Genomic DNA, 17786 nt, shown 5'->3' with positions numbered 1-17786 from the left:
TGTGTCTTACTGCTTTCAGTTTGCATTAGACATCAATCCCACTCATAGACAAGAGTGATATTTCTGCCTGTAAAATTTTTTCTTATTTTGGGACAGAAACCTACTGAATAACTAACTACAGCAAATCAACTTTTAAATTTGTATGACATGGTGTGACAACAAAGAATGATGTTACTTCACCTTGGAAAGAAGGATTTTAACAATACATGTTTGCCTAAATTGCAATAATGCTTTTTGTATATCAGTTTCTAGAGTCACATCTGCTTGCTAGTATGTCATTTCTGTATTCAAGGTTACATCAAAGTAAAATAGAAGAAAGGAACTATTGGCACTACTGTATAACACCTAGAGTCCCAAAAGAAATCCAAGAGCAGTAGAAAGCAAAAGGAAAGGCATACATCCATATCCTCTTGTGTGCTAAGATTAATTCTTTGTGGTGTCTTAGCAAAAATTCCTGCTGAAACCCTTATAGCCTGGCAAAGAGAAACCAATTCTGGGTGGGGGATTCACTGCAACACATGACTGATGAGAAGAGGAACCATCATCACCCAGCATGGCTGGTGGGGAAGCACACGCAGTGAAAAAAAATTAAAAGTGTGTGTGAGGCACATCCCTGTTCTTTGATGATTCTCAGCTACCATAATGACCCCTCAGAGCTGAGAATATAAAACAAAATAACTTTTTTTTCTTCCTGATTTGTTAAGGGGCAGCACCACTGATAATAGCTGAGGTTTGATTCCTAAATATATCTGCAAACAAAATTATCTAGAGAACATTCTTCTTTCACAGATACTAAACCACACAATTTGTCAAGAAAAAATATCTTAAGTGCTGGCAGAAGCAATGAGTATACCCACAGAGTACGCTCAAGAGACAGTAAATGCCTGAGCTACACCTGAGGAACAAGCCCACTGCAAGGCAGTACCAGGCAGGCATTGATGTTCAGCACCAGCAGCTCAGTGGTGGGGCAACTTAATTACTTTATACAGCTAGATTAGACAGTCAGCACAGACTGTAATGATGCAATTAGAAAGGCTGAGTAGTTAGACAGCACATGCCTCTACCTGCTGAGCTAGAGAAGCAACTCTATTAGCTGGCAGTAGTAACAAGAACTTTGCAGCCAATGATAGCTAAAAATGGAAAGACGTGATCCCTCACACTAACGTAACAGACTACATTTTCCCCAACAGAAAGCCTTTTTATAAAAAAACTGATTGAAATGCAAGGCCCCACCCCCCAAAAAACCCTTAAATCAACACAAAAAAGTCATGGTTTCAAAAGACTAAAATTTTAAGCAAGTTATCTCAGCCTTCTTATGAAAAGCAACCTGAGTATACCTGACATGTTTTAGCCATTATTTAATTAGGACTTCTAGTCTCTTGCCCACTTCTAGCCAGCCCTGAAGCTGTATCCAGAAGTATTCTTGCTTTGCTAATTTGGTTTGCTAATCATTAAACATATCACAAGATGTCAACTAAAAAAGGAAAAGCTAACGTGGTATGACCTGCCCTCTGAGTGGGAAATTGCAGGACCCATAGCGGCAGATAGCTTTGGTACACAAAACATTTTCGTTTCAGAGAAAAACCTTTTTTTCCCAAACAAAATCAGAGCAACTTGCCCTGACCCCTTCTTTCTACCTTATAAGGTCTTGCAGTAATTCATTCTGACCTTGATTGATTTGTACCACACGTTCCCTGTAACCTTCAAGATCCACCGCCTAGATACATATGGGTCTAAACTTTCTGAGTACCTAGATCAGGAGCTGAGTCCTTGCGCAGGGAATGACCTCTCCTCCTCGTTTTCCAAGGCTCCAAGCTCAGGGCACTGAGAATTATGCTCTGTCAAGCCCCTGCTTAAGCTAGTTCCTGGAGATCCTCTCCCCGGAAGGAGCCAACAGTCCCAATTCAAAATCCACAAAGCTAGAGCCCCTCAGAAGGAGAGGGGAAACAAAAGCAGACATCCAGTTGGATCTGGCTTGCGTGCATGTAAATCCGTTACATTTTGCTGCATACGGTGAATGGTCACTTCAGTCATTCCTAGATCTTAATACAAGAGACTCCAGAGAGGAGAAAGAGCCCCAGAATACTCTCAAGGATGAGGACTCTTCTAGACCATCCGAGACCCCATGTCTCTCTCTAGTATGGCTTACACTGGTAACAATGAAGAAAAACGTTTTGAGGGCAAGGCAATTCAGGGCAGAGGCCAGTAACAATAACTGTGGCAGATGGCTTACCTGCCCCTTTCAAAACAAGAGAGGGAAGGAAACAGGATCTGGAGAAAGAAAGAGGATAAGAGCACTAGCCATCAGCAGTTAATAAGCATTCATGGAGACTTCTCTGTCTTCTCCTCACTTTCCCACAACAACTCAATACATTCCTTCTGCTTATCCAGTGTATGACAATGAGATACGTGCACAATTTTAACAAGACGGTTGAGGGGAGGCAAGTATATCCATGATTCACCTTGTGCGTGATAGTATTTTCCCATGTCCATAGAGAGACCAGACTCAGCTCTGGCAGGCTGATGCATTCCACCTTTCCTAAGAAAAGGCTACTTGAGCGTCATGTAGATACCCCGCAGGAATGAACACACATCTGAGAATGGGTATTTCGGTAGTGCCAGTCCTGAGGCTGTCCCAGAAAGACTTCAGCAAGTACCCAACTGGCCAAACGTTTGCAGGCAGCAAGCACTGCAGAGTGGGGAAAAAAGACATTCACCACAGTCTGAAGCCAGTGTCAAACCCAGCTCTTCCCCCACTCCCTGTTCTCCTCTCTGGAAAACACTCCAAAACCAAAGTCCACATTCCTAAGGCAGGGCATCTTGAAAGACAGTGCTGCTCGAGCTGTCCGGTGCTTCCTGGGAACTGAAGTTAGCATGGACTGTGATGCAAAGAAGGATCACCCTTTTTTAATTTTTACGTCCTCAGACTGGAGGTTAGAACCAGCTGTAGACAGACACAGGCCACCTTGCTGTTGGCTGGTGATGCTGCTGAGCGTGTCTGACACTATGACTCCCTTCCTCAGCCATGCCCACATCACATACTCTAATGAAAGTGATGAACATGCCACATTCACCTTGTTATCTAACTTCCTTTCCCAAAGTCAACAAGGCTTTAAAGAACATTGTTAAAAAGTCATTTAAAGGACTAATCTGTGCGTTGGAAAAGGGTCTCAAAATTAGCAGAAGAGCAGCAATAAGGGAAATGGTAATTGAGCATAATAGGATGGAACTAAGCAGAGAAGTATCTAGGCTAAATAGCAAAAGAAATGATCTCATGACATTTATTAGGCTGTGGACTTGCCATTCAAGAGAGATAATGGTGCTTCCACAAAAATGTGTTTTGTTTGTTGTTTTTTTTTTTTAAACAGCACTTCAGTTAAATATTAAGGGAGCAATGTTGAATTTATCTATCTGGAAAGGGGGCAGGACAGGAGTCCATCTCAGCTCCTATCATAGGCTAGAAAGGGAAGAAGCCCTCCTCAGGTGCTTTGTATCAAAGTGAAACAGAATTAACCCAAAAGATTCTGTTATAACCACACTTTAGAATCATCAGGATTTGGAAGAGTAAACTTCCTTTTACAATAGAAACAGCTACAAACAAACAGTCCCTTTGGCATGAACAAGGTTAGCTGAGAAAAATATGTGATAGACTGTTATCTGTAATGTAGAATTGCTTACACTGTATTTAGCATTTAAAAATTGCCTTTTCTCTCTCTTTTTTTTTTTTTTAAAGGGCAAGAATATCTTTGTGAAAAGCATTGTTTAAAGCAACAGTTTTGAGAGCACTTGTATGCGTACTATTTACAAACTGTCTTCAAGTCAGAAGGTAGCAGGTCTGTGTCTCACCTTTTTTCCTCTTCAGAGAGAATATGTGCATATGTGTTAAAAGTTCTCAGGAAACTTTAGTTTTATTCCCATTTTTTCCTATGATGTTTACAGAAAGCACGATTGCTCATTCACTACACTGATTTTGTTGAGGGGGAGAGGATGTGAACAGCAGAGACAAGCAGTCAGCAACACACAGAAAAAGGCAAGAGAGATAAATAGACAATGTGACATTTAGATAGATAAAATCACATCCAAAAGATCAATATAGGAATTCTCAAGAGTTACAAGAACAAAATATTTTCCCATTGATTTCTTATTTTAAACCATTAACAGAAAAAAATGGCTAAAGGTAAATACATGACACCAGTAACACCACCTCTACCATGGATTTTTTTAAAAGGTATTTGTTTATAAAATTAATTTTTGCTAACAAGATAAAGACAGCAGTCACCATGCAGACAGCTCTAGCTGAATGGTATCCAATGTCAGGGTGGGGTTTTTTTGTTTTGAAGACATAGATGGGATTAAGTGCAGTTTTAAAAGTAAAATTCCTCTTCAGAATTCTGCTGTTCTGTGTATTTTATTTAACACAAGTACGGTACCTGGGTTCAAATTGTTCCAATAGCAGCTTTTAGAAAGAATCATAAAAATGTTCAAATCCCCTTTTTTGTTTAAATTGACCAAATGGCACCTATTTGCCTGAAGCAATAAAGTAGACCGTGTTCACAAGATAAATCGATAGAAGGAAAGAGAGAGGCTGGGGTTTCAGCTGAAGTTAGGCTGCTGAATGCTGACATTATTGATTTTAGCTAGTTCAGCTGGCCTTGTAATTAAAATGTAAATTTGAGAAAGAGATTATGTCCTGACAGAAATGGTGGGATTAGGGGGAGATAAAAGCCCCTCAGTGAAAATTCAGAGAAAGAGCAAGCACAGGTTTCCTCAGCTGTGTGGATTTAGAAGAAATCTAGCTACTTCAGATTCACTTAAGTTTAATTGAAAAAACGGAGATAGAATATAAACAAGTATTATGGACTTCAACTTTTCTGAAAAGAAAATGTAATAATTTCTGTTTCCCATTTGCTGAATCTTAGTCAAGCTGAATGTATGTGATTTATATTGGTACAGACACTCTGCAAGACTGTCAGGAAAATCCAGCAGTTCAGGTACAGTATTTCCCCACTTACCCTCTACTGTGCTTATAATGAAAAAAGCTGCATGTATTTTACTCAGGAAGCACAATAAGCTTTACTGCAAAGTGAACAGAACTTTGCAAGGATTACTTCATACGGGCTTGCAGAGCAGAGGGTTCAAGGCAATGTCTGGGGCATTGCTTCCAAACAGCTTCAGTGTTTCAGGATCAGTTCTGGTATACCTCTCCATGCACAAATGTGTGTGGGAATAAAATTAACATAGGTGATCATACAGTAGGAAGACTTCATTATCTCTGAAGGTTCTGCTACTCATAAGGGATGGAGATTTGAATGATATGTCGTCCCTGACAGAGATCTGATCTTTATGAAACCATCACAAATTAAAGGAATATTCAGGGTTGGATTTTTTTTTTAATTAGGATCAAATTTCATGTCTCTCTACTTAAAAAAAAAAAAAAAAAAAATCAGGCTCTTTTCTTGTTAGTATCACTTCATCTACACAGAAGTCTAAAATAAGGAAAAAAAATAATAAAAATATCTGTTATGAACAAAACCTTACAAGCATTCAAACAAGGGTAACACTGATTAAAACACTTACCATTTATTGCGGTAGAAAACTTCCTCTTTTATTTTAGATAGACACAGTTTCTTATCTTACTCTTGAACGCCACTAAACAAATTGCTATCTGGAGCTGCTAGGGGAGGATGCTGAAATGCTAGAGGTGGCTTTAGCAAATATTCTCACAACACACATAAGCTGTGTGTGCACTCAAAGCAACTTACCACAAGGACAACTGCACAAATTAATATTTCTGTATAAATTACACTACTTTTAAAAAGTTGTCAAGGGGTCTTTTATAATCAGAGGTTTTAAGCAACAAAAAAGTATCCCCCCCAGCACCTTTGAATGCAGCTATGCTCATTTACATTTCTCTAAAAATTTTAGAATTCTACTTTGGAAATTCAAATTAAAGAAAAAAAAGATAACAACTACGTTTGTTAACTAGAAGAGTTCATTATCATTACATAAATACTTTGTTTGGCTTACTGGTGTTACAGAATATGTTATTTTGTTATATGTTAATTCTCATTAATTAACACTATTTATTGTTGGTTTACAATCATAGCTAAGAATCAGAATAAATCAAAGAAGCAGAGTTTAGATTAAAACCTTTCTACACCTTACATTTTGATCTTTTCAACTTCTTGCTTATCATTTTGCAGTCCCTGGCCATCACACAGTTCCTATGAGGTACACTACTATTGCAAACCACTTGGAAACATTATCAGCATCCTGTGCAGTGACTATTAATTTCTAAGAACTTTAGTAGGAATCAAATATATCCCATGTCCCGCCAGATTTTCTGGGAACCTTATTTACATAGAAGGACCTTGCCTGAGAGCGAGGAAGGGTCTTTGCATGACTAGGATCCACCAGAAGAAATATCTACAATCAATACTTCTACATGGATGCAGAAGCATTTTATTGAAGTGCTAATCATGTTTTTTCGTAAATGTGCAAATTTATCTTCATTCCAAATACTGTATTATAAGTTTTACTCAATTACTGTCCTAAGTATAGCTATATAGAAAATGTGTTTGTCCATATGCAGATATATTCAAGCATACTAACACAATGAGGCAATCTCACTTGTAAACTTATAATTATGTATACACAACAACAACAACAACAACAACAAAAATTGAGACCACACAACACATAATTGATTACAGCAGTTCAGGACTGGGGTCCTAACTTCAGTGCTGAATATCTTTTATCTATACATTTATGGTAAATCAATGCATGCTATCTCAATCATGTAACAACTGTCTGATTATTTTTTTTAAAGGATTTATGGTAATATTAATAGAAATCCTGTTCTAAATACTAGACTCTTGTCTAAGGAGAGGAACACAACTGTGTGTTAATTGCATTTTCCAAATCTGGAAAAAAGGAACCCAAATTTCACAGGGCAGTGAAAGGTAAGGAGGTAATTCTGCCTGTACTTCCCCCTGCAAAACCTGATTTGTTTCTTCCCCTTAAAGAAGTCAAGTAACACCCACAAGTCCTTATTTAGCCTAGATAGTGTAATTCTAAGTCTCAAATTCAGTTCCTGAGAACTGTGCTTCATACACTCTGAAGTCTGCAGGTTTGTTTTTGCTGTGGTCTCCATTAAGCTGTTTGTCCATGTTCTTCACATGCAGAAAGAATTCCCTCAGGAAATTCCTGAGGTATGGAGACCAGACAAACCAAACCAGACCAAAAAGCTATTACACTTTTAAAGCAGAACCAGACAAACTGAGAAATCACTGTAGTAAGGAAAGAAAAAGCTTAAGTATAATTTTTAATTTCCATTTAGCCAGCACATGTGTGTCTATTTAGTGATTCAACAGTCAGTAGAACCTCAGCAACTTCATTCCCAAATAATAATGTCATCAAAACCACTTATTTTCATTACAACTAAGGTAGGGCACAATCATTTGGTTAATCATGGTGATGCACATTTTTATGGCCTGTAGCTGATGAAAGCAATTGGCCAGACTGCTCTTCAGACTTATATCTTGCCCCAAATAAACCCACCTTACATTTTGTATGAAATGAAGCTACCTGTTAGCAACAGAAGCTGCTGTACCAATCCCACGCTTATTTGCATTGAGCCAGCCTTGAGTCAAGTCTACTTCATGATCATTGACATGATAATCAATCTCTCTATTGTGGAAGCCTAGACTTGATCAACACCCTATCATTTTAAAAGCTATTACAAAATGACTTTTAGTAAGTTTTTCAAATATGCCTGCCAACTGGGAACCCTAATCAATCCTAGTAACAGAAAACTAAACAAAGTATTTTCCTAAAAGACTAATAAACACTGAAAACAAGTCTTTCACTGAGTATTTCAGAGATGTTTAGATGTAGTTAGGGATGTAAACTCAACACTTAAGATTTGTGCTTTTCCCCTGTGATGTCCAGAAGATTTTCACGGGTACTGTTAAAAACCCCCACAGAATAGAGGAAAACCTAACTGTAGAATCAACAGATAATCACTCCATATCCACTAAATCTGTTAGATGATTCTATGGAAGAAAACAGACCAGCATGAAAGCCATCTCTTCTTCACAGCCCAAAGTAAGTCGTTTCTATTTCACCTTATCAACACTTGCATACGTGCTCTTTTTGCCATTTTTAGCTTTAAATCTGTTACATAAAACAGCGAAACGGTGTTTTTATGGGAGAAACTTCATTTAGATGTAGGATAAAAGAGCACATTACTATTGTACGCAGTAACTAGAAACACTGTTTTCCTACTTCCTACATAAAAAATGAAGGATATAAACAGAGCTAAGAAAGAGTCAGTATGGCAAAGCTACGCAGCAATACATGTGGTTAGATAACATGCAAGGCTTCATATTCAGTGCCATTGCTCTCGACGTGACATAGATGAAACATTAGTACTTGACCACAAAACCAAAAACATTTAAAAGCATTTATAAAATCTTTTCTGTAGGGAATAAAAGAATCAGATTCCAATAAATCAGTAATTAATTTCCCTATTTTCTTAATCCGTAATGATGATTCTATTATATTCCACATTTCCAAGGCGGTTTTGCTTTTAATCATTGTGTCGCCTCCATGTCTTGATGGATGCCAGTCAAGAGAATAAAGCTTTTAAAAACAACATGCATGGTAGTCTGTTGCCTAGGTACAGATTAAAGTATACCTAGTCAATACAAAACAAGTGCAATTTTCTGAATAAATGCCCCAAAATGCACGACTTTTACTGCTTCAAATCTGAAAATTCAATAATGCATTAGTCTATACAATATTTTATTGTTATTTCTAATACAGGCTCTTTAATGTTCAGAGAAAATGCAAAAGCTGTAAAACCCCCACACATTTAATGAATGGCCGCAATAGGAACTTTATGCATGTTTCTAAAATGCTCAGTGAGAGCTGCACTAGGGGAGTATCTTGTGTAGCCTGAAGCACTCCTAATTCTATGCAAAAAACAGATGGCAACTTCTCTACTAAGGAAACAGTTTGGTTTTGTACACCTTATTTGTTCAACTGGGGTATAAGCCTTCTTTCCTGTGTTGCTATGACATTTCATACAAAAAAAAAAAAAAAAGCTACTTAACACACAGAAAAGGCATGACCCAGACACCATCAGATTAGGAAAGGCAGCGTGGGGACATCTAACCAACAAAGGCACATCACTCTGTGATGCAAAGAGGGAAGAATTTCTGAATGAAATGGATAGAACTAACCCTTGGGATTTTAAAACTGCAGCTTTGATCCACATATGAAAGAAATCCCAAGCAGGCTTTAAGATGCAATGCGAACCACTGAAGTAGCTATCAGGGACCTAAAAACATTTTGGCTTAAGGCTCACATACAAGAAAAATAATCTGATTAATCAGATTTGAAATAATGGTTTGTGTTCTTGACTGTACAGTCATTTCTCATCTAATTTTGGATGAGGATGAAACTTGATAACCAGTAGCCTGCTTCCATGCTAATATTCTCAAATCAGATGGCTTCCTCATGTCACCACTTGTAAAACAAGCAATAGCACTTCCCTGTACCTCAAAGAGTGCTGCAGAAATAAGTTCATGAATGCATGCATTGAGACACAGACAAGAATTATGAATTGAGAAAATCCATTAGTAGACAACGGTTGCTGGAGGTGGATGCTTTGAACTAGATCCAAGAACTGTTCCATTTTTATGTGGCAAAGCACATCTCTCAAAATGGATCACCTCCCCATGCGGTTCAGAGCTCAGCTGCAAGCTATGCCAAGACCACCAAGGGCAGGAAGGAATCTCTTATCCTGGCATCAGCACCAAATTCTGTCTATGGCACGAGAACCACATCAGAATATGCACAGTTCCATCCCTTACCTTATCCACCTTAAGGCGTTAAGCCAATGCAACTGACAGCTGACCAGTAAAGGCTGGAATGTGGGAAATCTCAAGTGGAAGCAAGACTCTCTCTCTCCCAAGAGCTTTCTTTTAAATGAATAACACCTCAATTTTTAAGGGGTTAGCAATACCAGCCATACAAGAGCAACGAGTCTAAGCAACATCGGTGCAGAGTGCTGAGAACCAGAGTAACCCTAAGAAAATTATTTTCACAGTACTGTTTCTTTTTCAGCCCAATATTCCTCGTTTGCAACACAACGTATTTAAAATGGCTCTGTGGTACCACACAATAGCTAGTCTCTTGTCTGTTGCAGACATCAGGTGCAAGTGTAAATAAGGATTATACAAATGGGAGGTCGTTAAAAGTCTGGTAATGCTAATTTGGCATGACACCCCTAATGGGTTATGTCTTCACACTTCAGTTATCTAATCACCTAAATTCTTTTAACAAATTTACATTTCATCTTATACACGGAGATTCAAATTGACTTGTTTAATTCTCCCTCCACCCAAACTGCACCCATGCTCAGTTCATCTTTTATATTAAATATCATCATCAATTTTGAGATCATCATCAACTACATATACATACAGATAATACAACTGCATATGTCTATATACCTATGCATACAAAACTTCCCCTGTCTCTAAATATCTTTTCATTTTCCCCAAACTTTTCAGAATTCAGGAGAACCTCAAATACATGTATGAATCATCAGAAATAGCATCTCAGCTTGAAATTTACCTTGTTGGTAGGATAATTCCATTTTCCTGAGAGAGGTGAAAGGGAATAAAGTTACTTTTAAACCAGTAATTTAAATGTCACATTTCAATCCATTTCCACAGTCATGTTTTACAACTTTGTTTTCCTGTTTAGTATAAAAAGTTAATCTGAGGAGCTGTTCACTTTTCCTGGTTTCTTCAGGAAAAGTAACAAGACAAGGAAAAAAGCTTTAAATTGTTCACACCTTATAGATAGCACTGAGATTTTATTTTACATAGAAGGTTTAATGTTCCAGTTAGGACATTCCATTTGCAGAGACTTTCATTTTCTTAGCTCAGAGTCCTCATGAACTAAAGAAATGTAGCAAAACCCCACCTGGATTGTATTAAGATAAAGCTAAAGTCGCTGCTATGTAACTGCACTTGCACATGGAACAAAGAACCATATTTAATTAGAGAGGTGGCTGCCTAACACAGCCAGCTCTTGATGATAACATGCTACTATGAAATCAATATATTCTTGTGTATTTCAATATGATAATTCACTTTTCCAAACAAGATGTGCCAAAGGGATGCTTATTTTGGTTTTGCTTATTAAAAACACGTGCAGAACAGAATCTAGTAGAGCAAATAGAGTTCTCCATTTTCTTCATGTAGACCTGAAGTAATTACATAGAAGTCAGCTATTTATGCAATAGTTATATATCAGCTTCTGAAATAGATTTTGAACTAGTAACTGACCAGTTGGTCCAAGAAAGCACTTAAGTACATGAAGATAGAAGAAGGCACATGCTTAAAAGATTGGCTGAATTATTTTCAGGAATTCTGAATTCTTTTCAGACTTTCCTGAACTGGGAGTTTACATAATAACTTTAAATGGCAGCAAGAAAAGCTGAATGACTTCAGGAACATCAAGAATGGTTCATTTCTTTCAAAATGCTATTTTTAACAAACACATCAGATAAAGAACAGCCAGGTGTGACCATTAGCTCCTACATAACTACATGTATACAAAATGAGAGAGAGGTTTTGTTTTCTGATTGATCGGCTTCTTCACTATAATGTATTTTCCCATCAGCAATGGTTTAAATACAAATTGGGAATTTCTTAATCCATTTTATATAGATTTTTTTAAAATATCCTTGAGTAGCTAGTAGGCTATTCTTTTACTCTTTTCCATGAGGAAGAATTAAAATAGCAGTGAAGTATTGTGTTAATGTGATACAAAGGGTGGTAAGATGCTTTATTTTTTTAAAAATGTGTGTCCATGAAGAAGACAGGGGAGGAAAGGTAGAAAGGGAGAGAGGGAAGAGATGAGTACATTTCACTTCCAGTGGAAGTTGACAAGTATAAACAGAACTTTCAATGTTAGGATTCATCAGGCTGCTGTTAAAGATACAAAAAACAAGTTCCAGTGCCTGGAAGTATTAAGAAAATACCAGTTTGGGCACAAGGAATACTGCCAAAGGAAGGGAAAAAAAAACCCAAAAGAACCATAGCTGTGTAAAAGTTAACCTCATTTGCTCATTCATTTACTATCACTACCAATGTTTTTGGACTCTTTAATTAGCCGAGTGTACATAAGAAGCTTTTCACAACTGTCTGGAAGACTGCTACCCCTCTCTTCCACTATATTCCTTTTCTGAAAGTCCTACTGTTAGCAATAATTAGAACTTATTCAGTATTTATTGCAAGACTGAAAGCCAACATATGCTGGTATAATTTTATCAAAATATAACACTTTTTTCCATGAACAAAAAAATAAAAAGCTGCCCAGTTTCTAAGTTTGCGTCCTACAGTCCTTCACCGCTGTTCTGTGTTCTTGTCTTACGCACACATCCACTTCCCATTTTACTATCTCAGTACTCCCAGTTCCACTTCATCTTCCCCAACTCTTGCTTGGACAAAGCAAGTGCCTACAGACTGTTTCAAGCAACACATATGCTAAGGGTCATGTCAAACCACATTGCAGCTACCAGCTCACCACTGCACTAGTCTAATCTCAGTCCTCTATATAGTTGCTAATTTCCACAATTTTTTAAAGACATGGAGGAACAGAGACATCTACCTCCTTCAAACAAACTGGAACCAGCCAGTTGGGCTCGCTGCAAGTCCTTAGGTGGGGAACACGGACACTTAATAAGCCAGATGTACAAAGGACAAGGAATAACGCACTCAAATTTAATTACTTGAGATGAACTTTCCTCAGTAAACTCCCCTCTCAATTTCACAAAAACACAAGTATATACTTATTTTTAAAAAAATCTTTAGAACGCATTAAAAGAAGGCAAGGCCAAGATTGTATTTTGTCATCTGGTATGTGCTTAGTGACTATAATTCTGCACTTGAATGCTGAGCTCCGTTTAATGTCTTCTGATAGCAACACCCAATGAAAAAAGAAAAAACAAAAAGCTGCCTTTCTGAGCTGTAAGTTGGCCACCCTATGTGGCTGCAAATCTCCAACTGCTATTAATGCAGGTTATAGTACAAAACCTTATCCCATCTCATCAGACTGTTACCAGTATTTCTAATATTCAGGTTCATTTACAGCTTTACTTTGCAATCCCTTCACCCCCAGTAAGTGTGTGTTTAGCACACTTATAGGCATACACAGTGCTGCTTCTGGCTCTAAACTACAGTGGAACATGATGGAATGAAATAAGCTTCTCGTCTCAGTTGCTCTTGCTCATAGAAAGTATTTGTTTATCTAGAGCCAATCGCTGCTCCTGTATCTGTGTAATGACTTCCTCATAGCAGTCAGAGATTACCCACACGGCTGATCACTTTATTACTTCAGAATGGCTGTTTATTTACTTTAGTGCAGCAGTAACATGCAGGGATAAAGCTTGTCACAGCTGGGCAAACTCACCATATTCCTTACGCAGGTGGTCTGGAATGTGGGGCTCATAACCTTCCTTCTCAGGGACCTCCACAAATTCATCTTCATCCTCGTCATCGTCATCATCCAAGGCTTTCATCTACAGAGATATTTTTGTTGGTTTTTGTTGGTTTTTTTTTTTTTTTTTAAATGTGAAGACTGCTTTTCATTTCCCTTCACACTGAAAATATTTTACAGACATCTTGATAGCCCTACTGAGACTGCTCTATGTCAAAAGTATTTCCCTAATTATGTATTTAATCTTTATTTAAGATTAGGCCTTTGCTTAACATTTTATCTCTAAAGCCATACTCTATCCTAAGGGCTTCTTTAAAGCCCCTTATATCCATTAGAACACATGCAGTTGGTGAAGTCTGAGAAAGTGTGAAGCTATAAAATAAGACCAAAAAAATCTTAAAATAACATCAAGATTTTGACTTAATGAGCAAATTATAGCCTTATCTCTTCTCCTTTGGTTGATTTTACTCATTTAGCTGTACCCAAATAGTCTGTGGCGTGTTAAATAGTATCACAAATTGTTTAAGAGCTCAAAACCAGAGCAGGCAAACAGGAGGAGAAGCTGATGGACTGGCAAGGTAATACTGATGAAAGTAAGAATATTCAGATCTGTATACTACAGTGTTTCACTGTGTTTCTTCACAATAGCACTAAAAATAATTTGATACATTCTTTTCTTAACTAATTCGGTGCATCCTAACCATTCATACCATTAGACTGCACACATTACTGTGGTCAAGGCCAACAAAACGGGTTTTTAAAAATGTGCACTTGGTCTACATTGCTGTTTGAAATTGAATATCTATGACTAGCTAAAAAATAAAAATGGAGTTCCTGCCAACTAACCAGGGTAATTCATTCACATAAGTGGCTTCCTATACATCATTTCAGCTAGCTACTACTGTATATGTGCCAGCAAGTCTCTACTTTTTTTTTTCCTAAGCTTGTTCCATACCTGAAAATGAATTTTCCTTCTATACTACACATAAGCTAGAAGAATCTGTGCCACCTCAGACATGGCCTGTACTATCAGAACTTTAAAATAGCAAATGCTAACTACCCTAAAAAGGCAGCAATGATGGAGGTTTTATGCTTTATTTCCTCTGCCCACCTTGGGAGCCACCTAATTCTTAAAAACAACATAATTAGCATATTATTGTATGTTTGCCATGCACTTTTACAAGTCTAGGACATAATAATAAGGGTATCCACTAAAACCAACCTTACCACAGGCTATCACTTTTTTCAACTTCACGGCAGCAAGCCAAAGCAACGGATAAGGAATGGTATAATTTTTACTATTTTCAGCCACATTCTTTACTACTCTTACTGCGCCTGACTTACGTTGATATTCATATCAACTACTCATTGTTACAAGCACCGGAGGATACTGCAGGTTTTGCCTGCAGCAGAATTTTCCCAATTTAATTCACTACTCTAATCGTGTGTCACAGCTGCACAGCTGAGTTCCTTTAAATCACACACGTACTCTGAAGCCAAAAAACCTAGAAACCAGTCTTGGTTTGTTGAATGTCGTTAAAAATTTAAAATTAATAATTTTTAAAAAATAGCATTTCTCTTTGGTCAGTATTACTTGAAAGCTGGACTGAACTAATTTCTAATAAAGATCATTAATTGATATTACAACACATATTGATACACTTTAACATATAATGAATGGATGGCGCAAGTTAGAATTACAATTCTTCCCTCTGTTTAAAAAATGACTTTAAGAAAGCTGCAGTTCCAGTGAAAAAAAAAAAGACAAAAAAAAATATTTACTGTCCTGAAGAATAGAGTAGATTTACTACTGCTTTCTTACCAAAGAACACCTAACTAGTCTTCATTTTAAAATAAAGTCCCAGCATAATCATGTTTGAAAGTACCCTGCTGCCAAAGACATGTAACAACCACAATGTAGTCTCTTCAGCCTAATCATCACTACCTCGAGACTTGCCAACCTTTAGGCTATGCTGGAGGATCCTGCACGCTAGTTTACTTTTTGTCTCCCACTGCAATCATTTTTCCTCATCTAAAGGAAAGAAGAAATTCAGGCCCTACCTGGCATGGCCAAGACAGATGCACACTGAACCTGACCTCCACAGCAGAAACAAAAATAGAGTTCTAATGCAAAGACAGGGTCAAATATTCTACCACTAATCACAAAGTCACAAAGGTACTAGACATGAAAGAACATCTGTGTTAAACTGCAACTTTTAGAAGACCTTCCCAATGGCCTTTAGAAAGAAAAACATCATCAGGCTTTGTACTCTGTACAATAGAAGGCAGCTAGAGATTGAAGAGAAGTTTGTTTGTATTTTGGTTTCAAAATTCTGCTGGTGTTCTCATCCCCTTTTTATCTGTTAGGGACAATTTAATTAAGTTTGCAAATAACATCAACTCCTACTTCTCCAGCTAGAAACAGTGCAACATTGTATTTTCCATACTCAGGTTCCATTTCTCATTTAGCTATTAAAAAAGATTTCACCAAGCTAAAACTCGTCATGGATGACCTTAGTTTACCACTTTGTGCCATAATGTAAAAGCTGACTAACTTTCACATTATAGAACAGGGAAAGTAAATTCAGTGTATTTCCATAATTTTTTACTCAGACATAGTCTGTGAACAAATAAATAGCAACAGGTTTAAGGAATTGAGAAATAATGTCAAACTAGTAAGAGAAAGAAAACTCAGTTCAGAGTGATCATTGAACTTAAATCACCAGATCATACCTAAAATATCAGTGGGTATAATACAAGTACTCATGTGCATGGCATATCTGAGAGGACTGGAAAGAATTCAGAAGAGTACTATCTTTAATTGAAATTCCTCCTAATTTATTCACGTGCCGTTGCAGGCACATAGCACTCTGTACATTAATATACTAAAATTCAGTGGGCTTCACTAATCCTCAACTTGAAAACTGCATTAGAAGCAACTTTGCTGTATTACCTGCATGGTCTAAAACTTTAAAGCATGTGAAAAGCCTGACGGAGAAAAGGCATAATCAGATGCAAATTCACTTTGTTTAGGTACAATCCATGAACTGTGCATTCAAGTACTATAGAAAACATTAATCATAGGAAACTGTAATTTTTGTTATCAGTCTAACACTAATCAAAAGGGAAACCTGTCACTACCGCTGACCTGTGAAACGTCCCAATTATACTCTTCGGAAATGACAGGAGCACTTAACTTCCTCACTGAGTAAATGACGACGATCAATCAAGTTTGAATAACAATGAGCCACGGAGCTGAAAATTATTTTTTGTATAGAATCTACCCAGGAATTTATGAAAGGTGAAAAGCAACCCAAGGTTTTAGGGGCATTATGGCTTTCAGCTAGTGCAGCGCATATCAAACACTAAACAGAATTTATGTGTTTTAATTTTCTAAAAGGTAGATGTGGACTTGGTGCTACAATGCATAACATATAATGCCAGATTTTAAATATGGGGGTCATTTTCATAAAATATTATGCTTATTGTTCACACCCTTGAATTTCCCTGGGGTCTTCTATTAAATTTAGATTTCCTGTAAAAAAATTAACTGCTTAGCTAACTATAAGGAATTAAGCCCCCTTTTCCCTTCAAACAGACATAAAGTCTTTATTTTGATATAATCTTTAACAAGATAACTTATTTATCTTTTTACTTTAAAATATTAAAGTCATCACTGGTGGAAATTTAAGAAGTTGCATGGTAGTAGTGGGTAGTTATGTCTCAATTTACTTCTTTCTAGTGGTACTTCATCAGAACCATCCCATTTATGCTGTTTTGTTCTATTCCCTTTCTACAGGAAGGGGGAGAGCTCATGGGCAACATTGTTAGTCAGGAAAGTATCTTTTTATTTCTAATTTTACTTTTCAAACATGAAGAAAGCTCCAAAGCAACCTCTACAGATGCAGTATGGAAGTTCAGCCACCCACCATCTACTTTTCCATTATAGGTAAACTTTTTCAGTCACTTAAAAAAAAAATAAAAAAAAAAAAATCAACAATCCACAATCAAATCAGAAGAAATAAATATTTAAGACAACATTTTGAGTAGCAGAATTAGTAAATTATAATCCTTTAGGAATGAGTGGTTAGGTACTTGCAAACAAGAAAAACAAGACTATGATAAAAACAAGCAATATGCCATTTCTAGTGTGCCATATCTGAAGGGAAATAAAGTATAAGCTCAAGTGATAAATACTACAACGTAAAGCTTTTCTTGTAGTGTATAAAATAATATACCTCTAAGATAAGTAGTCACGCAACTGCTTG

At 37.1% G+C, this 17786-nt stretch overlaps 1 protein-coding gene across 2 annotated transcripts in view; it reads right to left on the bottom strand.

Moving 5' to 3' along the window:
- The window catches only part of UVSSA (UV stimulated scaffold protein A), a 58921-nt gene that overhangs the window by 20149 nt on the left and 20986 nt on the right, over positions 1-17786 (bottom strand). For both annotated transcript variants that reach the window (XR_003923037.2, XM_030011944.2), the window contains exon 7: positions 13492-13600. Coding sequence is in view for 1 of the 2 variants with exons in the window: in XM_030011944.2 (XP_029867804.1) it covers positions 13492-13600 (109 nt within the window). In the remaining variant the exon portion in view is untranslated. The remainder of the gene's footprint in view (positions 1-13491; positions 13601-17786) is intronic.

Source organism: Aquila chrysaetos, chromosome 1 (assembly GCF_900496995.4).
Source record: "Aquila chrysaetos chrysaetos chromosome 1, bAquChr1.4, whole genome shotgun sequence".
NCBI lineage: Eukaryota > Metazoa > Chordata > Aves > Accipitriformes > Accipitridae > Aquila > Aquila chrysaetos.
The sequence above is the reverse complement of the archived record's forward strand: the minus strand, read 5'-3'. Positions and strand labels throughout refer to the sequence as shown.